At 42.5% G+C, this 26,849-nt stretch overlaps 1 protein-coding gene across 1 annotated transcript; it reads left to right on the plus strand.

Moving 5' to 3' along the window:
* The first annotated feature begins 3,382 nt into the window (after nucleotides 1-3,382).
* LOC148103380 (nuclear factor 7, brain-like) lies at nucleotides 3,383-4,771 on the plus strand. Its single transcript, XM_087839124.1, has one exon. The coding sequence runs from the start codon at nucleotides 3,383-3,385 to the stop codon at nucleotides 4,769-4,771; it is 1,389 nt and encodes a 462-aa protein (XP_087695250.1).
* Nucleotides 4,772-26,849: the final 22,078 nt, after the last annotated feature.

Below are 26,849 nucleotides of genomic sequence, written 5' to 3' on the forward strand. Positions count from 1 at the left end.
ATCATGATGTCTGGTGTTTTCGTGTTTGTTGGTTTGTTTTTATTTTGTTTTGAGTTGGTTATTAGACGCTGCTCCAGCCAGCCAGAGAATCCCCCGCCCTCTCCTTCCTGTGCCGCAAGTAGCAGGCGCACCTCGCAAACGGAGGGCGCCCTTACTCCCAGCAGATGGGCGATAGAAAACCGATCGGTGCCTGTACCATTCCCAATAATCGCTGGCTGACGTCAGGGCAGCAAGAGTACAAGTATTTTTTTTTTTTTTTTTTGCCGATGCCCGTGATGCCGCCCCCCACCACAATGCCGCCCCGGGCAACCGCCGGTGTCGCCCGTATCTAAAATCGCTACTGGCAGTGTTTGCTTTATTTTAGACAAACACACCTCCTCCTGGTTCTTCCTCCATCACTCTCTCCTCCTCTTCTCTCTGTGCTGTTGCCTGTTGGATCAGTCTATGTTGTGGTTCTACTGGTGTTACTGGTTCTGCTGGTGAGACGATGTGTTCACAGGAAACTTGAAGGTTTGTACATATTCATTCTTATTCATTGTGGTATTTTGTTTCCATTCTGTCATCATAATTTGGTCCATTTAGATTCTTAAATCTTAAAAGTGTTTACTTTAACTCATTTCAGCAGATGGAGAAGATGACATCACCAGTGACATCACATACAGTGTTGTGAAATCATCAAATAATCAACAACCTCCAGTCAAAGAAACCAGAGATGGAGGTTTGTGTGTTCACCCAGGTGTCATCCACATACCTGAACCAATGACTTGGTGGTGTTTCAGGGTAGGATAGCAAAGCCCTCTTTTCCACGTCTTCCATATACAAGTTACCCACAATGGGTGAAACTGGGGAGCCCACGGCACACCCATGTTCCTGCCTGTAGAACTGACCCTTGTATGTGAAACAGGTGGAATTAAGACACAGTTTCAAAAGCAAGCACACCTGGTCCAACAGCCTTGTCTTGTTCTAACTACTTCAGACAGTCTGTCACCCTCGTCCTGTGACCACTTCCTGGGTCTCTTTCAGTCTTCAAATATAAAGTTTTTACAGCTTATAGATTTTAAGTTCTGCTCCAATCATTTGGGTAAAGATAAGAAACACTTTGATGGCCTATAAGTGAAAGTGAAAACGTGATAAACGAATAATATAATTAATAAATAATTATATTTTTTTGATAAGTGAAGTTCACTGAACTGAAAGGAAAATTTGGTTTGATGATGGTTGACATGTTTTCCAAATAGAAGTTTTTCCTCTAGTAAGGAGATACAGGTGCAGCAGAGCATTGCTGGAAGAAATGATCCCAAGGGTGGAATCTCCTGAGAAATCTTCAGAGACCCAGCGAGAAGTAGGGACCATAGCTGACAGCCCAGGCAGGGGTTGAGGTCAAAGGTCATGCTGTTTGGGGACCTACTGGTCATCATGAGAAGATTCTGGAACCACAGCAATGACCATAAAGCTGCATTGGATGGAGAGCTGTGCCACGGGGCTTTCCAGAGGTAATCACGAGGAGATTGTGGACAACAGATGGAGATCTGAAGGATGAGGGGAGCGTTCCAAGCTCCAATCGACCGTGCAGAGAGGAAGTTCAAGGATGGCATCATTATTCTGTGAACAGAAACCAGAAGCTATGGTGGTGACGGGGAATGACTGACAGCAATTTCCTATGAACATCACCTAATGCTGTGTCACTGTGCTATGCATACTTTGACACTCTGAAGAGGGTCTTCCTTTGTGTCATTGTTGTTATCATTTGCATCATGAACAAGACTGCTGAAGTGACTCAACAGGTGGGGTTATAACAGCAGTAAAATAATTGAATCCAATACCCTTTCCAAAAAAGGTTTTCTGCAGAGACGAAAGGACAATAGAGGAGTCATAAGTATCCCCCCACAGGAAGAATGCATGAAATGAGGTGATGAGGGTTGATAGAGGCCATAAAACAGGAGTGCTGACAAAGGCCTGCAGCCTTGAAGAGAACTGAAAGCCACATTGACAAACAGCAAAACTAACTGGTATGTTTGTTATACCCATGTCTGCATACATTTGGACTCTGGTCATATGGACAGTGATAGAAACAACTGGAAGAGACATTTATGAAGCTCCGAGGAACTCAAACCACTCTGCATGTGTGATTTACAAACCTGGAGGAGATGCACCACAAAGCTGGAATGATTTTGCAAATGTTAATTTCTATGTTTGACTATTAACATTCATTTGCTTACTTGGAGGGAACGATGCTCGTCACAGTTCTCTCCCTCATGCACGAGCAACACAAAGAGCTCTGGTGACTTGCGTCTTGTTTTTGCCATTGTAGTAGAATTGTCTTGGCGTTCCAGCAATAGGTCTGTGCTAGATGAACGTATCAGCAACCTTCAAACACGTGTGGAGAATTCATTATTTCTTTGAAAGGTTTTTGACTAAATAACAGAAAAAAGAAAGTAAGAGAAAGAGATGTCAGAGATGAGTGTCAGTAACACAAAAGTAACACTCAGTGTCATGCAGTGACTTTTACACAACCAGATCAGATGAACCAACTCACACTAAAACATGCATTTTGCTGCACTCTTTACACTTATTTCTTTTCTTTCTGCTCTTTTATATATTTTGTAAAACCACAAAAAATATTTTATATCAGCAGCAATTTCTCTCAAACTGCTGCATCACAGCTTTCATGCTCTGACCTGCATGTGAAATGAGAGAAAAGCTCTTTATTAGTAACTTTTACAACTTCTGGCAGGTTAATGTCTGAACTTTGGAGTCAAACACACCCTTAGTTACAAGAAATAACACCACTGTCTGTAACTAAGTGAATCCACCTTAACACCACCTGTGTGTGTGTTACTGCATTACACTCCCACTGCTGGGAACCTGAACAAGAAGCAGAACAAAGTCTGAAATAGAAGCTGACAAACAGCTGCACCACCGAGTTACACTTTATTTTATAAACTTCACAACAGGTTTCATGTTGTGACCTGTGGAGGTGAAAAGACACAAAACCTGTTTTACAGTTTTTGAGCTGCAGGCAGGATTGAAACACACCTTAGTTAAAAGTCAAACAGCAACATTTGTCTCCTCCCCTCACGTCACTCAAATGTGACAAACCAGGAAACAGGAAGTTCTTCGTCCTCAGTAAAGAGAGACGCACAGACGATCAGACTGAGCTCAGACCAAACTAGCAGCTTCCTCTGAGTGAGTCCAGCTACAGGAGAGAAAAGTGGAAAACTCCAACACTGCTGCTTCAAGCTGCTGACGCTCCACACACTGAAGGTGAGTTTGAGCAAAAACACGACTCAAAGGAAGTTTCAGTGAAGGTGGTAGAGGAGGGAGGGGAGCCAGGACTGACTGTACTTCCTGTCTGCTGTTTTCAGCTTCACTCACAGACTCAATGGCTTCCAGATCAGAGGAGGATCTCTGCTGTCCGGTCTGTCAGGAGGTCTTCAGAGATCCTGTTCTTCTGTCATGTAGCCACAGCTTCTGTAAAGACTGTCTGAAGAGATGGTGGAGAGAGAGACCAACACACGAGTGTCCAGTTTGTAAGAAAATATCAGTTTATGATCCACCTTTAAATCTGGCTTTGAAGAACCTGTGTGAGTCGTTCTTACAGGAGAGAGATCAGAGAGCTTCAGAGGCTCTCTGCAGTCTGCACTCTGAGAAACTCAAACTCTTCTGTCTGGACCATCAGCAGCCAGTGTGTCACATCTGCAGAGACTCAGAAAAACACACCAATCACAGATTCAGACCCATCGATGAAGCTGCACAACAACACAAGAAGGAACTTCAGGAAACTCTGGAGCCCTTAAAGAAGAAGTTAAAGGTTTGTGAAGAAGTTCAAGTGAAGTTTGATCAAACAGCAGAACACATTAAGGTCCAGGCCCGACACACAGAGAGGCAGATTAAGGAGCAGTTTAAGAAGCTTCACCAGTTTCTAGCAGAGGAAGAGGAGGCCAGGCTGGCTGCACTGAGGGAGGAAGAGGAGCAGAAGAGTGGGATGATGAAGGAGAAGATGGAGGCTCTGAGCAGAGAGATAGCAGCTCTTTCAGACACAGTCAGAGCCACAGAGGAGGAGCTGAGAGCTGAAGACGTCTCATTCCTGCACAACTACAAGGCTGCAGTGGAAAGAGTCCAGCGCTGCCCCCTGCTGGATGATCCACAGCTGCCCTCAGGAGCTCTGATAGACCAGGCCAAACACCTGGGCAACCTGACCTTCAACATCTGGAACAAAATGAAGGACATGGTCTCCTACACTCCTCTCATTCTGGACCCAAACACTGCAAATCCAAACCTCATCCTGTCTGAAGATCTGACCAGTGTGAGAGCAGGAGGAGAGAGGCAGCAGCTTCCTGATAATCCAGAGAGGTTTGATCATTACATCTCTGTCCTGGTCTCTGAGGGCTTTAACTCAGGGACTCACAGCTGGGATGTTGAAGTTGGAGACAGTACATGCTGGGGACTGGGTGTGTTAGCAGAGTCTGTGCAGAGGAAGGGAATCATACAGTCTGGATTATGGGGAATAGGGTGCAGATTAGGTAAATACTACACATGCTCACCATCAGCTCCTCTCACTGATCTCTCAGTCCAGAAGAAGCTCCAGAGGATCAGAGTGAATCTGGACTGGAACAGAGGAAAGCTGTCGTTCTCTGATCCTGATACTAACACACACATACACACCTTCACACACACTTTCACTCACAGGATGTTTCCATTCATTAACACTGTTGATAAAGGGAAGGTGTGTCCGTTGAAGGTGTCAGTGTCAGTGCAGCAGATGAGTTGAGGATGATGATATTTCTAATGTTGTTTCCTGTCAGTGAATTGAAGCTGTTAAACTGCAGCTGTCCTCCTGCTGCCTCGTTGTTCCAAAGCTCTTTGTTTCTCTTTTAGTTCTCACTGTTTCTTTCTGTTTCTGCTGTCCACCTTTTCACATGGAAAATCATTTCACTGTTTCTCACTGAATGACTCCCCAAACTAGATTTGAAATTCTATCAAGTTTCTAATCATTACAAGTGATTCATGTTTCTATTTGATGTGTAAATGGAGATGATTTCGTTTGCTGGGATATGGACTGACATGTGTTGAATGGGAGGAGCAGTTTGTTGTTGTCTTCTTGTCTGTTTATGACAACAATAAATCTATTGTTGAAACAATGATTCATGTTTAACTCCATATATGAAATGTTTCTGATCTTTGAATTCTGTTTGATTAAAGACTTTCTTCATGACACAAATGAGATTTCAGTGTATTAATAGAACTAAATAAGCTCAGAGTTGAAAGGCTGGAGTATTATGTACGTGCTTCACTGTCAGTATCTTCAGGGGGATTCAAAGGGAAACATCAAACATCAACGATTTAAAAAATAATAAAGATAATAAACACACACGTCAAAGGTCAGAGTCACAGGAATTAGGAAACAGTTCAGTTTCTTCCGTTTGAAATGTTTCAGTTTCTTTGCTTGATCAGTTCACACTTCTCTCTGTGAATGACTTCAGTGCTTCGTCCATGACTCCTGAAGGTAAAGGGCCCAAAGAGCCAATCAGCAGCTCTGAAACAGGAAATATGACTCATGGAGAAGTTCACAACAGTTTCAGCTGCCAATTGTACTCATCACCATGGAGACTGATGCATCAAATCTAAATAAAGGCTGGATGGAGGCAGAGTGAGTGTTGTAGATGCTGCATTTTGAAGCCTCAGTGTTTAAATTGTGTCCACAGCCACGTAGACAGAGTGGGTGGATTTGCTTCTAGAAGGACTTTGTTGCAGCTCTACAGCAGGTATTTGTTGTTGGATGACATCACATTCAGCAGTGCTGTGACTGAGCCATAAATGTCAGGGCTCAGACGAGGCCCACACATGCGTGTTTGTCGGTACACACAGTTAAGATATGGAACATGTGAACATGAGACATATGAAGAGACTGAACAGATAAAACGTCCTTTATATCCATCAGTGACTTGATGGAGCTTCTTGCTGCAGTGTGTTTGGGTTTGGCTGATAACACTGGTCCTGCATGTTTCCTTCATGCTCTGTGGTAAAAGTGCATCAGTCTGCAGCTCTGTGGTCGTCCTTCTTCTTTTTCTCAGAAACTTCCTGATTTCTTTGTTCTCACTGTTTTGCAGAGGTGTTAAGATTAAAAATAAAAACTGTGAAAAGTTGCTGCTATTTGTAAATTTATAAAAAGACACCATTTAATGCTTTTAATAAGCTTAAAAGAACAGAATGAAATGTCTCCATCGCTGTAGTGTAATAATATCACAGCACTGTTGCAGTAATTTTAATGTGTTTATTGTACAGAGACTGATTCAGCTGTGGTCTACTCAGCAGTGAGAACTGAAGACGTCCGTTATGGACAAACAACCATCAGAACAAGGAGGCCCAGGTACAGCTGCTCTTTATCTTTGACTGTGGACAGAGACAAGCTAGCTGCTCCCCCTGTTTACAGCCATCATGCTAAGCTAAGCTAACCAAACCACATTGTGACTCAAGCCCAGAGCTCAGACTTCAAAGACATCAAACGTCTCATCTTTCTGTCAAAACACAAAACAAAAAGATTCCTTGTAAAGTTGACCTTTTCCTTAAACTGTCCATTATAGCGTGGTCTTCCTACTTATCTTGACACAATACTCAGTCACGTTGCCTGCTGCACACTGCTCTTCTCCTCCTGCCTGTCTCCTCCGGCGACAACCCGGGGCAGCAACATGGGCGGTTGCCGCCCCGGGTTGTCGCCCGTATCTAAAACCGCTACTGCATCCAGAGGAAATATCTGGCTGTGCATCATGTTTGGTTGTTGAGATTTTTACAGTAACCTCAGTTTTCTGTGAATTTCTTCCTTTTCTTTTGGACGTTCCCTTTACTGGTCTCCATAGTGACTCATCAGCCTCCATCCCTGCATCCTCCTCCTTCTAACCAACCCTCTGTTGTATTTCTCTTTTCCTCCTGCCTGCAGCTCCATCTTCACCACCCTTTGTCCAGGATATCCACTCTCCCTCCTCTGCACACGTCCAAACCATCATAACCTTTCCTCTCTAACTAAAGTCATCCAGGCTTTTACATCTTTAAGATGTGGCTGTAGTTTAGCTAGCTTGATGTTTTTCTACTAGTATGTTGACATGGGTGGACAGTTCCAACCTGCACTGAACTCTGTTGTAATTGTGATGGTTTTATAATTTAATTTTCTTAAATTTCACACATGGCATCACATCTGAGTAGTGTTTACCTGCCTCGTCCATCTTTGTCACAGCTGCAAAATGAAATTAAATGACAACATCTCAGTACAGCCAGATAAACACCTGATACAGGGGCTTCATTTAAGAGGTAACAAAGTACAGGTTAGGTGTCAAAGGTTACTTATTAAAAACTAAAATGTGTTTTCGACCCCACTGTTGTGCAGTTTTCTCTCAGTGGGAAAAGTAAAGAATGCAATGATCTGCACATCTCATAAGTTTACTTACAGTTAAACATGTAAAACATATCTTTAAACTGAGATTCCTTTTGTGTTTCATATAATAATTCAGCTTATTTTGAATTGATGGTACCAACATGTCGGGAGCTGTGGTTCCAACATCCAGGCAGGAAGTGGTCTAAAAAGGGCAAGCAGCATAATAAGTAAATAAACAGACCTTTTGTGAACCACTAAAACATGTATGAAGGGCCATGTGGGCGTATGTGCTGCCCTCTAGCTGCCGAGACTATTTCAGAGCCGCCACCTTTGGCGTTATTAATTTGCAGTTCTTTTCTACTTTGTAATTCGTGTTGTCTTTATCGGTAAACTGACACAGCACTTGACTCTGTAATTCTTACCTGGATGATAACTGGAACCTGTACGACTTAATAAGAAGAGGTGGACGTCCACTTAGTGTGACACTTTTTACTGTGGAAACAAAAACAAACAAGCAAAGAATAAAGAAATAAAAGCTAATAAACACTGAATCTGAACTCTTCATGTGATGTCAGGCTCTCTGAAAACACTGAACATAAAATGTTAAAAATATAACGATGTTTATTCCTTCTTATTTAAACTTCCAGACTTTTGTGTGACCTGCATGAAACCTCAGTTCACAAAATCACCAACAGGGGGCAACGATGAGCTGACCTCATGGGCCAAAAGGTCACATTGATTATGAAATCGCTCCAATGCAACATCTTTCCATCTGTTCAGATGCAAAATAACTTGTCAGTGTTGTGTAACGATTCTTCATCCCCAGCAGACAAGAGAAACGCTGTAACAAGAAGGTTTTACCGTCTGTGTCAGTTTCACTTCCTCCTTCCTGTGACGGTGTGAGGCCTGCATCAGCACCACACTGCAGCAGCAATGACTGATAACACAAACACTCAGACAAACATCCTCAGCAGCCTGATAACACAATGTGAAACTACCCACGACTGTGAAACAATCAGTTGTTCTTCCTTATTGTTTCATAAAACCACAGAAAGATTATGAAACAACCTCCGTCTGAGGAGTGACACACCGAGACCCGAAACATCAGAGCTGTGAAATGTAAAGAAAGGGAATTCCCGACATTCACTGAAGGGGTTAAATCTGTAGATGGTGCAGGAGGAGAAGCTGGAGATGACTGATATGTAGCTGACACCGCGATGAAACAGACCTCCTTTGATACTGTGGAGAAAGACTACGAGCAGCAGCTGTGAGGAGCGTCACCTGCAGGTGTAGATGAGCTGATCTCAGTGCTGACACACTGTATGTTACTGTGTGGGAACGATTGTAGTCAGTTCTCTGTGTGTGCTGACCTCTTCATGGTCTGATAGAGGCCAGGGTACGTAACTGGTTCCTGACCAGCTTCAGCTGTGTCCACCAACAAAATATGTTAGTACAATATTTGAGCGTTGATGGCCCAGTGCTCCTCTGCAGACTCAGACACACATTTTCTACACTTATAAAACATTTCAAACAGAAAGAATAAAAAGCAAACAGCACTCAAAGGTCAAATATATTTAAACCAAGAGTTTAATACACAAAATCTGATGACCGTGACAACAAAATATGAAAGATTTTGTTGTCATTGTACCAATGTAAATATCTTGGGGTCATTCTAGACCCAACCTTATCCTTCAAGAGTCACATAAATAAAGTGTCCCAGGTACTTAAATTTAATAATCGAAATTTTAATCATATACGTTATGCTGCCCTCACGACACGTGACCATGTGACGCTAGACAGCTAGCGAACAAAATAGACGAGATCTTCCACACAAGGCTTGCTTTTCTTGCTTTTAATGAAGATCCTTTAAAGCCTTATCCTCTCTCAAGGCTTCTCCTTGCTATTTCTTATTTGTAACTGAAACATACAGAAAGTGAAAATAAACTGCTAGCTAATACACATCTTAATGACAAACTTAAAGATTAGCCTAGCTTAACACGTGCGTTACATTAGCATCACAGTTCACTCCAGGTAAACACATATAAAAGTTGTTTCTGAAAATATTAATACTCACAAAGACGAACGTTTCCCAAGGTACAAGCGTGTAGGGCACTTTTAGCGTGTACATGAACTCGTTCACTCTTTTAATACTGCCGAAGCACTTTTACAGTGTCAACGGAGAAAATACGTCAAAGATAGGTTAATGATCAGAGCGCTCCCTCGCTCCCATTCCCGCACATACAACACAAAGATCGCTTGTGATAACGATGACTCACTCCGAGCAAATTTCGAACCCACACATTTTAACTGTTTTTAGCATGAATTACTTATAATATTTTTAACTCTGAACTTATTTATCACTTTGCTTATGTAACTTAATCAGACTATGCACTAACTACTGACTTCTGACCAAAAGGCATAACATACGTAATAATTTAAACATGAATGTTGCAAAAAATTATTTTTACTCAATGATCATCTCTCATATCGACTATTGTTTGACGTCCGGGTCACTTGTTTGTCCAACAACACTTAAAACTATTGAAAACATTTATAAAAGAAGTTTAAAACTACTTGACAAAAACCCGACTTCCCACCACCACTGTCATGTGTTAAAAAACATAAATTACTGAACTTCAATAACTTAGTGAAACTTAAAGGAGTGTGTTTAATATATAAAGTCTTACACTCCCTTACTCCACCACTAAAGCAATTTGTTGAAGGCACAGGTTAAAAACTGGTTATGGACAAATCAAGTGTGTGATCATGTATCAGTTGTATAGTTTTAATGTTTTATTTGGGAATAGAATAGTGTGTATGTGTGAGTTTGGTGATGGAGTTTTTATTATGAATGAATTATGAATTATTATGTCTGTTTTTTTTGTTTTATGGACAAAAGATGGAAATTAGCCCTTGGCTATAATCTGGTATGTTTATATTCATGTAATTTTTTTACATTTATGTTCATCAACATGCACTGTCCTAAATAAATTAAAATAAAATAACAATGTTAGTATTTAAAGTCCAACATCTCCCTCTAGTGGTCATAAATAAACCATGTGTGAGGATGGTGTTCATTATATTCCAGCTACCACAGGTTAACAGGCAGGATAAACTCTGCACGTCTCCTATCAGTCTTGTGTCTAACACAGACACACAAACATTCACATCTACGACCAACTTAGACTCACAGGTTAATCTAACTGCCTGACTGTGGACTGTGGGAGAAGCAGAGTGCCCAGAAACAACCATGCAGACCCCACACAGAAAGATGGAGGCTGGATTCAAACCCAGCACCTTCTTCCAGTCAGACAACAGCATCACCATGCTGCCCCAGGGGGCCGTCCACTAAATGGTTATACTGGTTATAGTTTGTTTCATTAACTAAGCTGCAACACTGACAGCAGACTGAAGTAGAGTCGACGTTTTAAATGATATTTTTGTGAATGAAGTCATAAATGTCAGGATGTGCTTTATCGATTATCACAGAGAAACTCAAATATCATGTAATCATCTCAGTTAACCTCAAGTTATGTCAAAACAACGTTGCTGGTTTCTTAACTTTTGAAAGCACAAAAGGTTTTATGTGTTTCTGTGTGTTACACTTAAAAAACAACTTAATTTTAAATGTTTTGCAACAAAAGAGGAACTGCAGAGTGTCTAAGTTCATATTCTGGAATAAATTTATCACATGAATCATTAAGAGGTTAGAAATCCACCAATAACTCTGTACAAATAGAGGAAGAAACAGACTCAGAGGAAGAGGGCGGGCTTTACTTGGTGTCAGTGAGAGAAATGAAAAAAAGCTCAAATGAGTGAGAAGGACGATGAAGGAAACATCTGTGCTGTGTCTGCTCTGTAAGTAGAATCTCTGTGTTTGTTTGAATTCTTGTACTTTGACTGTCTGCTCTCCTGATAACTGATGATGGAGGAGAAGACATGAAAAACAAATCAGGCTGAATTCAAGTTCAAAACACCACGAGGACCAACTGCAGGTCTGAAGTTTCACAGAGTTACTGATGAATTTATGAGTGAAAAGATGAAATAAAATGTTGGTGTTTGTGTGAACAGAGCAGAGGACAGACCTTAGTTTAGTGCTAGTCTTTTGTATTTACTAATACATACAGTTACGTATTATTATAACATAACTGTATGTGATTCCTTGTGTAACAGTAACTACATTAGAGCATGAAATATGAAATGATGTGATCAGTTTTATTTTAGATATTTTATATTAGTTTTATTTCATTATTATCAAATATATAAAAGCAAAAACCTGCTGCTCTCTGTAAAAAAAAAAAAAGCACTTAAAACACCTGGAGAACTATTCCTAAAGACGACTTAAAGACATTACAAGAGATCTGATTAAGAGAGTTCAGGTTGTGCTGTAGAACAAAGGTGGGCGCACCAAATATGGACTCTTAACCTGACTCTGGTTTTGCCTTTTATGCTGTATTTTCATTGATGTTTGGACACGAGGAGTGGCTCAGGACTCACATTATTCATAAGTTTTCCAAACTATCATCAAGCACTTGGATGTTTGGCTGTAATCTTATCTTTTTACCTTCCTGTCATTGGTCCCATTGATGAGCACTGGGAGTTAACAGACAACGGTCGCACTCCTTTTATTCTCCTTTTATTTCAATTAACATACTTTTGATTCTTGATTGCAAACCTCAAACCCCTCCGGTCCAGCTCTCACAAAAACTTTATCAAAGAGGAAAAGATTTTTTTTTCCTGCGATAAGCACGTTTGTTCTGGTGTTTTCATCAGGGGCCAAACAGGAAGCTGCAGCGACGCTCTCTACACGTTCAGATAAGTCAGACAGTCGGACCTCTATAAAACCTGACCTACGTTTAAAACAAGGCAGTTCTCAGACTGACAGCCGACCAAAGGAAGCAGATCTTTGAACCAACCAACCATGGTCCTCGCCCTTCTCTGCATGGATCACAAATTCAAATTCAAATGTTTATTTGTCACTGTTACGACCCGGCTCAAAGCCGCAACATAAAAAAGGAGACAAATACCAGAGTGTAGGTGAACAGAGGTTTTGTCTTAAAATGGAATATCAGGTCGGCTAAAATGGCTGGTGCCACCAAGGCAAAGACAAGTGAGCTCCCCGGGAAGCTTGCCTCAGGTATGCCTTTATCCACACCTGACTAGGTGTGGTCAATTAGCACCAGCTGAACACACTGAGCAGATTAGAGGCTGCAGAGGGACGTAACACCTCCTCCCTTAAAAGGGTTCCTCTAGGACCCCTAAATTTATTAAAAGTCCCTCTGAAGCCTTGATCCCTCAAAAATAAGTTTGGATCGTTAAGCATGGATGCCCCTACATGAGGATCTGAAGTTGCCACACTGAACACACACAAAAAGTAACATGTGACCAACACAAAGGAGTACAACAGTCACAAACCCAAAATGATTACCTATCTGCTACAACACAAAACCAAAAGTAGCAACAAATAATCACAAGTGATCTGTTGTCTCCACCACACAAACAGTCACATATGAGTGGCCCTATACCACAACAAGTTACTTAATCCACAAAGTTCAGTAAAGCAAGCATGCTAGTGACCAACCACAAAATGGAGAGCTATGGCCACACAATGATCACATCAAGGGTGGTTCAGCACCCCACAGTGTTATTGCCATCACCTGGCCAACAACACTCACAAGTGATCCAACAAAATAGCCATGTTCCCCACAACACTAAAGGTCACAGCACAAAACACTCACCTCATGAGGATCTCATTTGCATCCATCAACACTGACATATGCACACACACGGTGTACATGTCACGGGGTGGAAAGGGACAAGTTTTTAGGTTTTTTTACTATGCATGTTTTGCTGTGTTTTATTGTTTTTAATATTTTAATATTGTACATTGGTTTATATTTTATGAGTTTTATTGCATGTTTTTTACGGTATTATTGGATGACTTGTCCTGGAAAGACTCCGCCCCTACCCAATTACAAACCTAACCACACCTGGGAGGTCCCGGAGGCCAATAAGAGGGCCTGGAAGACCACACAAAAGGGAGGCTTGAGGAACACTGCCGGGAGAAAGAGGCTTGAGAGACGGCAGGCGGGTGGTGTCAGGCGGCGGCGCCTGCAAGCCGGAAGGCTGGTGGAGCTTGGCGTCAAGCAGACAGAGGAGGATACAGCGCCGGCAATCGAGAGACGCAGAGCGAGCGGCCGATTGCTACAGCAACGCGAGACCGGAGTATGCGGCTGTGGAGAATTGGAGGCGACGAGACGGGCCGGTGCCGAGTGACAGCTATAAAGAAGCGGCGGGCGGAGTTGAGAGCTCTGCCCACCCGGGCGCACCGGGGCGCAGAACGTGGGAAGGAAGGCGAGGACGCCACCGGGTTCCCCTCCTGCACCGCTCCGCTGGATTTTTTAACTTTTTAGTGACTTTTATATCGTGGCGGACGCCACCGGATTTTAATGTTGTGTTTTATTGATTTTTATTGTGTTGTTCCCTGGCCAGGGTTGTTTTAATTCATTTTACACTTTTAACTATTTAAATATAATAAATTATATTTTAATTATACAGTTTTAAAGCTTTGTGCTTTCCCTTGGCGGCTCCACTGCTCTATCCGTTTCGGAGGAAGGTTTCCCCTCCTTTAAACGAACACTGGAAAAAAATAATCACCTTCCCTCCGTTACATACACACAATGCCAACTTAAAAAAAAAAGCCTACCTGCCTCAGCTACAGACCATAATCATGAATGGTCTCAAACCTCCTACCAAGTTTGGTGCCACTGATTTACTATGAGCAACTCCCAACCTAAAACGCTAAAACACAAAACTTTACTTGTCTAGTCTTCAGTGGTGTACCAGGCTCGAGGCAACTTTAAACGCGAACTCGAGAGCAGGCAGCAGACCAGAGATAGTCTCCTACCAAACTCTGAAGCGTACCCCCACCCAGGATAGCCACCAAACACAACAAATTAAAACAAAGCAAAACAACAAACAAGGGCTTCGTTGGAAGGGCAGCACAGCCACCCAGCTGAAACATACTGACTAAAGGGACATTGCTCAATCACAGTGAACACCTTCACTCACCCACTTAAAAGCAATACAAAAAACTGATATTCAATCTCCACTAAAACGTCCAAATATCCCGGACGAGCCCCCACTTATGTTACGACCCGGCTCAAAGCCACAACATAAAAAAGGAGACAAATACCAGAGTGTAGGTGAACAGAGGTTTTGTCTTAAAATGGAATATCAGGTCGGCTAAAATGGCTGGTGCCACCAAGGCAAAGACAAGTGAGCTCCCCGGGAAGCTTGCCTCAGGTATGCCTTTATCCACACCTGACTAGGTGTGGTCAATTAGCACCAGCTGAACACACTGAGCAGATTAGAGGCTGCAGAGGGACGTAACAGTCACATACAGAGTCATACACAGTACGATATGCAGTGAAATGCTTACACAACTGCTCATGACCTAAAAAAAAAAAAAAGAAAAGTCTATGAATAAGATAGGAAATAAATATGAAAATTAAAAAGGGTAAATTTAACTAGGAAGGAATAAATAAAATATATAAATTAAAGTTGAAAATAAAATAACTGTACAACAAAATACACAATACACAGTATAGAAATATATAAGAATGTATGAAGAAATATAAATATATACACAATAACAGCAGCTGTACAAGTATTAACTGGAAATGAAGGAATATAATGTCCAGTGTTGTGCAATCCACATTATTTAGTGTCTTGTGCAGTGCAAATATGCTTAAAGTGATTTAAGTGATGAAGTGAAAACAATGTCCAGTGTGTGTAAGAACCATATGTGTGGGTCAGTACTGTGTGGTGGTGTGATTGAGAGACCGTATCGCCTGCGGGAAGAAGCTCCTCCTCAGTCTCTCTGTGTTGGTCTTCAGGGAGCGGAATCGCTTTCCTGACCTCAGCAGAGAGAACAGTCTGTTGTTGGGATGGCTGAGGTCCTTCACGATCTTCCTGGCCTTGGTCCAGCACCGCCTGCTGTAGATTGAGTGCAGGTCAGGGAGCTCGGAGCGGATGGTGCGCTCAGCTGATCGCACAACCCTCTGTAGAGCTCGTCTGTCCTGCATGGTGCTGTTCCCGAACCAGGTTGAGATGTTTCCCGTCAGGATGCTCTCTATGGTGCAGGAGTAAAAGTTCCTGAGCACCTTGGAGGGCATCTACAGGTTGTGTGGCCTACAAAATGACTCAGAGCAATAAAATGTGTCCATCCTTCCAACCCGGTCAGGAAGATAAACATCCCAAAACAATGAACAGTCCCGGAGCTGAAGGACAAAAGCAATACACAGAATTATAAATGTGTCAAATGTTAAAAATAGTCACAATTTACATGCTTACTTAAGACCCTTCCTTAATAGAAACCACACCTAAACTAAGGCTACGTCCACACGAGCCCGGAGAGATCTGAAAACAGCGTTTTCGTCTGAAAATGCTCGGCGTCCCCATCATTGAGTTATGCATCCACATTGAGCACAAGTGTGAAATGCAAGGCCTGCCTCAGCTGTTGAAACTTTATTAATCCCTCGGGTGGGTTTAGGGGCGATTCTAGGATCAGAGCTTTGGATGGAGAGCTGCCCATCCAGTCAAGGTAAACTTTACTCGTCACGATGAGACGTCTTCCCCGTCTCTGTCAGTCCCTGCATCCTTAAATGTCTCCAGTTGTCCCGAGTTCTCTCTGACTGTCTCCTTGGTGCATTTAAACCCCTGTTCCTCTCTGTCCTCATCGTCTGTTGTCTTCATCTCCGTTATCAGTCATCATAATTTTACCCTCTCTGTGCAAGTCTGCAAATTTCTTTATTAAATCATAAGATTTAATAATGCTGATAATAATGACTTGCAGTAGTCAAAAGTGTTGATATTAAAACCTAAGAATTTCAGGAAGTTTGTTTTACAAATAAAGCTCTGTGGTCTCTGTAGTTCCATCTTCTATAGACAGATGAACATCTATAGTCACAATATTTTCAGGGAGACATGTCTTAAACTCCTCCAGCAGGATCAACTCTTTCAGCTGAGTAAAGTTCTCTGCTTTACTGGCAGCCAACCACTTGTCAAATAAGACAGCTTTCTCACGTGCAAACTCCACAAACGTTTGACTGTCAGACTTGCTACAGGAACGAAACTTCTGCCGATACGCCTCCGGGACTAATTCATAAGCCCGCAAAATAGTGGATTTGACAATCTCATAATCCAGGCTGTCAGCAATGGAAAGACTCGCACAAACCTCCTGCGCTCTTCCTACTAATTTACATTGCAATAACAAACTCCAGACATCCTTTGGCCATTTCAAAGTGGTTGCGATGCGCTCAAAAGCAGTGAAATAGGAATCAACCTCCCCCTCTCTAAAAGGAGGTACCAAAACAATCTGCTTGCTAGCGTTAAACTGGTCCACAATGGAAGTGTCGGGGAGTGTACTCACACGGACGGGAACAGCGTCTTTCGCTCGAGAGGAATCCAGCTCCATAGCTCGTATGCGGAGATGCATGAGCTCGACTTCCTTAGCCTTAGCTTCCAGCTCCACCTCCTTCAAGCGAAGGGCAAGCCTGAGATCCTCCGTCACCAAACCCGCCGCAGCCTGGCCAGTCGGGTCAAACTTAGGAGACTGAACGGCGACAGGAGCTTCAGCCCCCGACGCCACCCGCCCCTTGGAAGGCTTCGGGACGGCCCCAGCAGCCTCCGCCCCCACTGCCGTCTCCAAACCCCCAGACCCACTCGGCGAGGATTTGTGCCTCCCAAACACTCCCCGGGCCACCAGTGTCTCTATCAAACATTGTTTAATTTCTGCCTTTTTAGAATGCAGCGGAACATCCACATTGAACAAATTAGCCACTACTAACAAATCTGCTTTTGTGCACCGCTCCAACTTTTCAATGGAGGGCTGCTGCGCAAAATCATCCATGTCAAACGACATCACGAACAAAGCAAAAAAGAAAAACACACCAGAGCCGCAAAACTCGCACCTACCGCACAGACGAACGAAACTCTCCGATACTCTCAACGCCTTCCCCCCACCGCAAACGCAAAAAGGAAACGAACCAACCACACGAACGAAAAGGGACGAGCCCCCATTTATGTTACGCCCCTAATCTAGGCGTGTAGAGACGCACATAAGGTTGGAGGAGAGAGAGAGACAAATACCCGCCCTGGTTCCCAAGCCAAACATCCGAAACAGTTGTGAGTAAAAAATGTGATTTATTGACGGTGATGAAGCACAGCTCCAGGGTGAACCCAGGCCAAAATAATAAACAAAACCAACTAAGTCCCACCAGAGAAAACTAACTAAACCCTACGAAAGAAAACAGAACAAACAAATAACAATACTAGCCCTCGCTCCCTAACCCGGAAAACAGGAGAAAACTGTCCCCAAAGAAAAAGGCGGCTCACCCCTTCCGCTTCAGCCTAAGGGTGCCGAAGCACTAAGTTAACACAGCCGGAGCGGCTCTCACAGAGCACGCTCACACAAATGTACAACAAACGTATAGGTTGGTAACCAGGGTCAGGGTCAGGACCGCGTCGGCTGTCAAGCTGCTCGCTCGCTCCACACTCGCGCTCTCTCTGGCGGGAGCTGTCAGAGCGGCTTTTTGAACACTGTCACGTGTTCCACGGTCCAATCAGCTGCTCACTACTCTTCATTGGGGGGAGGGACCTGCAAAGAGTCTGAAACACAGCAAAGAGACAAAGACAGAACAGCCCACACATTGCCACAGCCGTAACACCAACCGTTAACCTCTCTGCTCTGTGTTGTTTTGTCTGTTAGATCAAAAAAACACCACGGAGGACACACAGGGAATGGATCTCTAGTCCTACTTGATGGTCTGTCAGTTTTTGCTGTGCTTCTTGTTACTGATTTTGTTGTTTTTCTGATCTACAGAAAACATAAAAAGAAGGATTCTATATTCCGTTTTCTGCTGAATTAATGCACTGTATGTATTTGAGTTCACACTTGTATTATACTATCTCTGTGGGTAAGAGGGAAATGTACCTTGTTAATGTTTAATCTTGGCTCTGTATCTTAGCAGGAGAAGCCACTACAGTTATTTTTGCACTGCTAAGTTTGTTTTATTTATGTATGGGTTTATATCAGACACAAAATGACGCTAGACGTCCTTGAGTTCCAGATGCTGATAAAGTTGGGGAAATAACCTGCAGTAGCAGTGGGTTACCAGTGCACAAAGCTGTTACTGGATAAGAACTGTCTGTAACAATTTTATTTCTTTATTTTTACAACCTTTTTTATTTTCTTCTGAGCGCTTACTTTATCATTCAGATTAAAATCTGTGTTCTGGGCTGGTTAATTTAGCCAGGCTACACTTGTTTAGGGATTAGTTTGTAGATTTTGTGTTCTCATGTTTTTTGCAGGTTTAGTTCAAGTTCCATGTGTCATTTTCTGTCTCTCAGTGTCGAGTCTGCGTCTTTGTGTGATGGTTTCTTGTTCCTGTTTTATTGTGAAGGTCTGCGTCTCATGTGAGTGTTCAGTTTTACCTCTTGTCTCGTCTCGTTGATTACTCCCAGCTGTGTTCCCCACCTGTGTGTAATCTCCCTGTTTCTCTGTGTGCATTTAAGTCGCGTCTTCTGTCTTGTAGTTGCTGGTCCGTCTGTGTATCCACTATGTCTCACCTGTGTGTTCTCCCTGCTGGCCGTTGTCCTCATTCAGGTTCGTGCTCTGTAGTTTAGTTGTTTCCAGTCTAGTTTAGTTCATGCTCCATTTGCTGTTTGTCTATATTTATTTCATATTTAATAAACCACCTTCACACCTTTACAAGTGCCTGCGTTTGGATCCTCCTTTATTATTTCCACACGGCTCACTCTACTCGCCGTGACATTATCAGATGGTGATGAGAAATATTTTAACCACTTAGCACACTCTCTGTGCTGCTGTTTATTTCTAAGGTGACGGCTGCACATTAGAGCTGTGGATCTTTACACTGGACCCCTTTAAACATTAAACTTTATGTCCCACAGCCTGATAACAGAGATGTGTAAATCACTTCAGTTTGTCTCAGGTGAAATTAGTTTTATTGATCAAACAGCTTTACCTGGTGTTTGTTCTGTGTTCTAGTAACTGCAATTTTTGTGTGTATGAGACTTGACAGCAGATTAGAATCAACTACAGCAACATTTATACATTCTCCAAATAACATATGCACATGTCCATAACATTAAAACCCACAGTCGGAGCTTTGTTTAGTGTTTAGTGTTGTCTAGTGTACGGCTTAACAACTCGCTGGTAGCAGAGAATCTCTGTCATGCTTAAAACCTGCTGCACATCAAAGAATCAGTGACGTAGATGAACTTATGATTGTTGCTCTTTATCTGTACATGTTGGTGGTTGGTTAACTTGGACGTGTGAGTCCAGAACAGTTCTGTTTGGTAACAATAAAGTCCATCGAATAAATAAATGTTCAGATGGTGGTGATTTTTTTTTTAATGTGATTTTGTTCATTACTAACACCGGTGAGTGTAATCACATTACTGTTACTGTAATCACATTACTGTTACTGTAATCACATTACTGTTTCTGTAATCACATTACTGTCATTTTATTATTGACAAAATGTTAAAGAAATGTTGATGACCTGTTTATATCCATGTTAGTCTTTAAAGTCCAACATCTCCCTCTAGTGGCCATAAATAAACCATGTGGGAGGAAATACATTTATTCATTAACCAAACTACAAGATGTTGACACAAGGGGACAATCGATGTCTCCATTAAACAGATGGATAATTGTTGGCATTCCTGGAGTGGCTTCATTTCAGGAGGTAGAGCAGATCATCCACTAATTATAAAGCTTGTGAACGGATCCCTTGATGCTCCAGTCTGCATGCCAAATATCCTTGGACAACATACAAAACCTAAGTTTTTGTCTGATGCATCCATCAGTTTGAATGTTAGACAGAAAGCACTTAAGAGAGTAAAATTGTGGCATATAAGTACATATAAATATTTACCACAAAAACTCAGATTATGTTGAAAAACTACTCAATGATACATTTTTTTTAGCTTTGCTAGATAAAAGCTTCATGTTTGAATGTTTTTTTTAAGTTGTCTTTTCACAAAGAGAAAACGTAGCCCTCCACCTCTGTGTTGGAATCAATAGAAAAGCTGGTGCTCAGAGGAAGACGGCTTTACTTGGCACTGGACTGGATGATGCTATCATTCACCTCCTACATCGTTCCCTCTCTCACCTGGAGACCGCTGGGAGCACTGTGAGAATCATGGTCTTTGATTTCTCCAGTGCCTTTAACACCAATCTTCCCACAGTCCTGAAGGACAAGCAGGAGTGGACCATCAACACACTACATGGATTCTGGACCACCTCACCGACCGACCACAGTATGTGAGAACTTAGGGATGTATGGCGGACAGGGTCGTCTGCAGTATGGGGGCCCCACAGGGAACGGTTCTGGCTCCGTTCCTCTTCACCATCTACACTGCAAACTCCACCCAGTGCTTCCTGCAGTAGTCCTCTGATGACTCTGCAATAGTCGGCCTCGTCACTGATGGGGACGACAAGGAGTACAGAGACTTTGTGGACTGGTGCCAGCGGAACGACCTCCAGATCAACACTAATAAAACCAAGGAGCTGGTGGTAGACGTCATCCCTGAGCAGCTCCTTCAGTGGCTGCAGCACCCTACTGGTGTTGGCCAGAGGGGCCGATGGCGCGATATGGCAGCCTCGCTTCTGTCAGTCTGCCCCAGCTGTGACTACCACTGTAACTTGCCTTCACCAGTGTGTGAATGTTAGAGTGAACCAATTGTGAAGCGCTTTGGGTGCCTAGAAAGCGCTATATACATGCAATCTGTTATTATCATTAAGAGCATTTCTTTAACCTCTGACAGATCAAAGACTGCTATCATATTTACTAAATATGAAAATATACTTAATAACTCACTTCTTTAATGTTCTGTGCAATTAACTAACATTCGGTTCCTCACAGCTTCATTCAGCTGCTCTGAGAAACTGAATGTTAACCATTCAGTTCCTCCTTTATCAGGTCTGTTTATCTCACATTTGACTTCATGTTAAACTATTTTAACATGAAGTTAAAATAACCTGAGCAGTAACTGAAAACACTCTGAGTGTTTCATATAAAGATTTGTGAGTGGCAGCAGTTTCATGTCTGTTCTCAGCTGTTCTGTCTGCAGTGACGTCCTCTGTGTGTGTTTTACTGTGCAGACACTGATCCAGCTGCAGTTTACTCAGCAGTGAGGAAACACAGCAGGAACTATGTAGGTCCTCCAGAGTTGGGAGAAGCCATCCAGTAACCCTGTGGAGCTCCTTTTTCTGTGCAACAGCAAAACCACACACAGAAGCAACATGCTAACATGTGGAGCCATGGTATGGGGATCTTCTTGAGGACCCTCAGGAAAGTCTCTGCTGTGTCATCTTAACCAGCTCTGTGGTGTTTAGACCCTGGGTCATTTCTGCCTGAGGTAAACTTACAGAAACAGGAAGTCCTGACCCTCTCTTTGTGGTTCCAGCTGTCTGTTACTTTTCTTCTTGAAGTCAGTGATCAGGTGGTTTGTCCTGGACACTGTGGTGTCATCAGGGTTCATCAGATTATAGAGCAGGGGCTCAGCACACAGCTCTGTGAGGATCCAGTGTTGAGGCTGAGAGCTGCAGAGCTGTGTCGGTCCAGTGTGGGGACTAAGTAACGCGTTACAGTAACTACGTCATTATTGTGGTAACGAGCACGGTAACTAGTTATTATGACAAAATCAGGAACGCGTTAACCGTTACTGGGATTTAGATAAGGTCGTTATTTGTTACTTTGTGTGGTGGCTATCACGGAGCTTCCACAGATTCATTAACATTAGCAAGTGGTGGAGGCAGCAGGTGGAGGAGGGAAAGGGGAGGAGGAGAGACCCGAGGCGGCCGCCGGTCCGAGCGTCAGGTGAACTGAACTTCAGGTAAGAAGTTATGACCTGCAGTCTATCAGGGTCAGATATAAACCAAGACGTCGTCTACTCTTCACTGAAGTAGTCCACCAGTCCAACCACTGACGTCCAGCTGCTGGTCTCTAACTGGTCCCCCAGCACCTCAGAGCAGAGGACATCCACATGTTACAGAGATTTTTATGTGTTTCACTTTCATTTCTCTCTCAATTCGACTCACAGAAGTCAAACAATGTATTCTATAGTTTACTTACATTTTTAAAGTGCGCTTTACTGAAAAACCATCACTGTGTGTTTGATGCTGAAGAGTTTTACTTCCTTACTCAACAACAAATATACCAGGAAGCAGCTGACATTGGAAAAACAAACAAACAACAGATTTAAAAGTTGTCAGTTTCTGGTAGCAGCTTAAATGTTTTCATGAGTAGAAACAATTTATTTCTCCTTTTTGTATTTGTTTGTTCAAAACAAAAACAGCAAAAAAAGCCTAATTAAAATGTTACAATTACCAGTAAAAGAGGAGAAAAACCGGCTTCTGTCACCACGTGGTCGCCAAGTTTTGTTTTTTTTACTTCATTCCTCCTGGAGGAGAAGCTCAGTATAAATCTGCTGCCATCTACTGGTTACACTGAGTGTTACAGCAGAGCAGCTGCTTTATAAATGAAAAAAGGACAAGAAACCAGCGTTACTCTGCCATCCAGACAGTGGCGGTCCTAGCCTGTTTGGAACCCCGGGCAAACACTCCCTCTGCCCCCCCCCCACACACACACACACATAAAACATATTAAGGATTATACATTAACATAAAACTGTTGTCGGAACCATACTGAATTTCGCCAGAGAAACACACATATGAAGAGAGAGAGAGTATGCATAGTATGCAAACAGCTACCAAACAGCCATCATAATACGTCATACAATGAGAACAGGACAAATCAACAACTGACAATGACTAATTAATATTAAAATCTGTAACATAATGTTTGGAGTTTAGTCTGTTACTGTTGCTATTTTTACCATTTCTTCTTGGAGCAACTGTAACACACATAATTTCCTTAGGGATTAATAAAGTAATCTGATTCTGATTGTTTCAGGATGACCTGCCATTATCCAATCACACATCTGCTTACCTGCATCTTTTGCTCGTTTCTCTTCCTCTTCTTTTCTCTTTTTTCTAAACTGAGCACCTGATGGCTTTGAACTTTTCTTGTCCATTGTTAGGTTTTGTAATGTTGATTGTCATTTATGCTTAGAAATATTTAACCATATATGCTTAGAGGTGTATAATTAATTGTGTAGTTATAGGATGTGTGATCCTTAATAGTCTGCAAAGGCTTTGTGCACATTCCAGAGTGTTCTGGCATCCACACCTACACTCTGGGAGCATGGGAAGAGGTCGTACCTTGTTTTATTGTTTTATGGTAGGATAAACGTGGCTATATCTGTTTTAGTCTGAGTGCCTTTTGTTTAGATGAACTGGTGGACTTTCCAGACCAGTAGGTTTAGGGAAGTCATTTATGGGGTCATACTCTGACCCCACACACACACACACACACACACCCACACGCACAGTATTCTTTGTTCACATGTTTACCTATGTAAGATGTTATATGTTAATGACCCTATGCATATTCATGTAACCACAATAAAAGGAGTGCTATGGGGAACCTGGCTGAGAGTCTGATGGAGGTCAAGTGGTGGAACGACACTTGGCTCCAGGCAGGTCTCCCTCATGCATGAGTAACATGAAGAACTTTGCCTACTTTGGGTCTTGCTTTGCTGTGTAATTATATTGTCTTCAACGTTCCAGCGAATAGGTTTAAGCTACAAACCTATCATCCATCTTGGTTTTAATTTTGCACTCCAGTATGAACACCCATCCCTCAACCCAAGGATCACCACAACATAACCTAACAGACCTACACCTTAGTTCACAGATTCACTTTGTCTAATGTAACATATGTGTTAAATACTTTTGAATTTCACCCAAAACACTTTTTTTTTAAAATTGAGATGCAAAATGACATATTTAATCTCCTACCTGTGTGATCTGAGTCTGTGTGCGTTCGTGTGTGTGTGCGCTGCGTGGTGACGTAGGCGCGTGCATGTGTGCCGGGTCACAGCTCCTTTCAGCATGGCCGGAGGTAAGTCACTGCCACGTTGCTCTCTGCTAATTAAAGTTTGTTCAGAGCCCAAGCTGCAATGTGAATACAGCCGAACTGCCGTGTTTTTGTTTGTCATTAAGAGACTCATTCGGGATAAGTTTTGTGGAGGGCGGAGTTCGCTAATATTCACTTTATATGAGTTTTAGCCGAGAACGCAGCTGAAATGCTAGCATGCTAAGTTAGCCTGATCGCTAGCGGCTTGTGAGCGTATTCGCTGCAGTTTTTTTAACAGCGTGCACTCTTTTTTCCTTCGTCAGGAGAGGTGTACTGGCAGTCGCGTAACACACACAGAACAGACGCTTATTTCTGTGTTGCAGGTATGGAGATGTTGTTATGTTTTGGAGATGCAGTCTTTCATTCATTGTTTTTATAAGTACAGTGTTGTATTGCCTGTTAGATGGCGGTTATTAATATAATTGTACTGAAGTATAATGTTTGAATTATAAGTACCAGAATATTGGGTCCTGGTTATTGAATTGTATTTATCTGACTGTTTATTTGTTTTTGAATTATTTTGTTTATTGTTCTTATAAGTTGTTTTTAATGATTTTTCAGTGACATATTATTTATTTTGTGCTTTTTATTTTTGAGAGCTTAAGTTAATGTTTTAAAACAATTTGTTGTATTTGATTTATTATATTGTAGTGTTAATGAAGCTGCGGGCACAGCTCCTTTCAGCATGGCCGGAGGAGAGGTGTACTGGCAGTCGCGTGACACACACAGAACAGACCCTTATTTCTGTGTTGCAGATGTGCAGTAAAGAGCTAAAGACCCAGTACTGTCTCCTGCCTCTTACTTTCACGCCAGAACGCAACGCAAAGACAGGCGTAACACATGAACGGGTTACACTAAGGTTTATTTCTGAGATTTCACACAACCCAGGATTCAAATCATGAATACATAATGGGCTTGGATTTACATCATTATAAATGAAATGTGCTCTACAGGAAGCAGCAGCCCCCCTCCCCTTTCGACGGGTTGTGTGTGAGACTTTAAATCTTCAAACTGTAAATTTTAAATTGTTATTGATCCCTTTACCCCGAGTCCTAAAGTGTATATTTATTTTCTTACTCTTCTTATATTTATTGTTTGTTTACTTGCACTGCTGTAACTGGAGCCTCGTCGTCTCGTCTCTCTATATACTGGACTGTCTGTAGCGGAGATGACAATAAAGTTTACTTTGACTTCAGCAGCGAGCAGGCGCACCGAGGGCTCTCGCTCACTTTTCGTGTATAGAATTTTGAAAAAAGTCTGTATCATGATGTCTGGTGTTTTCGTGTTTGTTGGTTTGTTTTTATTTTGTTTTATTTTGAGACTTGGTTATTTGACGCTGCTCCAGCCAGCCAGTGAATCCCCCGCCGCCCCGACCTCTCCTTCCTGTGCCGCAAGCAGCAGGCGCACCTCGCAAACGGAGGGCGCTCTTACTCCCAGCAAATGGGCGATAGAAAACCGATCGGTGCCTGTACCATTCCCAATAATCGCTGGCTGACGTCGGGGCAGCATGAGTACGAGCATTTTTTTTTTTTTTTTTGCCGATGCCCGTGATGCCGCCCCCACCACGATGCCGCCCCGGGCAACCGCCCGTGTCGCCCGTATCTAAAACCGCTACTGGCAGTGTTTGCTTTATTTTAGACAAACACACCTCCTCCTGGTTCTACCTCCATCACTCTCTCCTCCTCTTCTCTCTGTGCTGTTGCCTGTTGGATCAGTCTATGTTGTGGTTCTACTGGTGTTACTAGTTCTGCTGGTGAGACGATGTGTTCACAGGAAACTTGAAGGTTTGTACATATTCATTCTTATTCATTGTGGTATTTTGTTTCCATTCTGTCATCATAATTTGGTCCATTTAGATTCTTAAATCATAAAAGTGTTTACTTTAAGTCATTTCAGCAGATGGAGAAGATGACATCACCAGTGACATCACATACAGTGTTGTGAAATCATCAAATCATCAACAACCTCCAGTCAAAGAAACCAGAGATGGAGGTTTGTGTGTTCACCCAGGTGTCATCCACATACCTGAACCAATGACTTGGTGGTGTTTCAGGGTAGGATAGCAAAGCCCTCTTTTCCACGTCTTCCATATACAAGTTACCCACAATGGGTGAAACTGGGGAGCCCACGGCACACCCATGTTCCTGCCTGTAGAACTGACCCTTGTATGTGAAACAGGTTGAATTAAGACACAGTTTCAAAAGCAAGCACACCTGGTCCAACAGCCTTGTCTTGTTCTAACTACTTCAGACAGTCTGTCACCCTCGTCCTGTGACCACTTCCTGGGTCTCTTTCAGTCTTCAAATATAAAGTTTTTACAGCTTATAGATTTTAAGTTCTGCTCCAATCATTTGGGTAAAGATAAGAAACACTTTGATGGCCTATAAGTGAAAGAGAAAACGTGATAA

This window comes from Neolamprologus brichardi, chromosome 3 (genome assembly GCF_056152115.1).
Source record: "Neolamprologus brichardi isolate AB-2024 chromosome 3, ASM5615211v1, whole genome shotgun sequence".
Taxonomy (NCBI): domain Eukaryota; kingdom Metazoa; phylum Chordata; class Actinopteri; order Cichliformes; family Cichlidae; genus Neolamprologus; species Neolamprologus brichardi.

Excerpts from the sequence above, each read along its gene's own strand:
- LOC148103380 (XM_087839124.1), top strand. The coding sequence starts at position 3,383 with ATGGCTTCCAGATCAGAGGAGGATCTCTGCTGTCCGGTCTGTCAGGAG.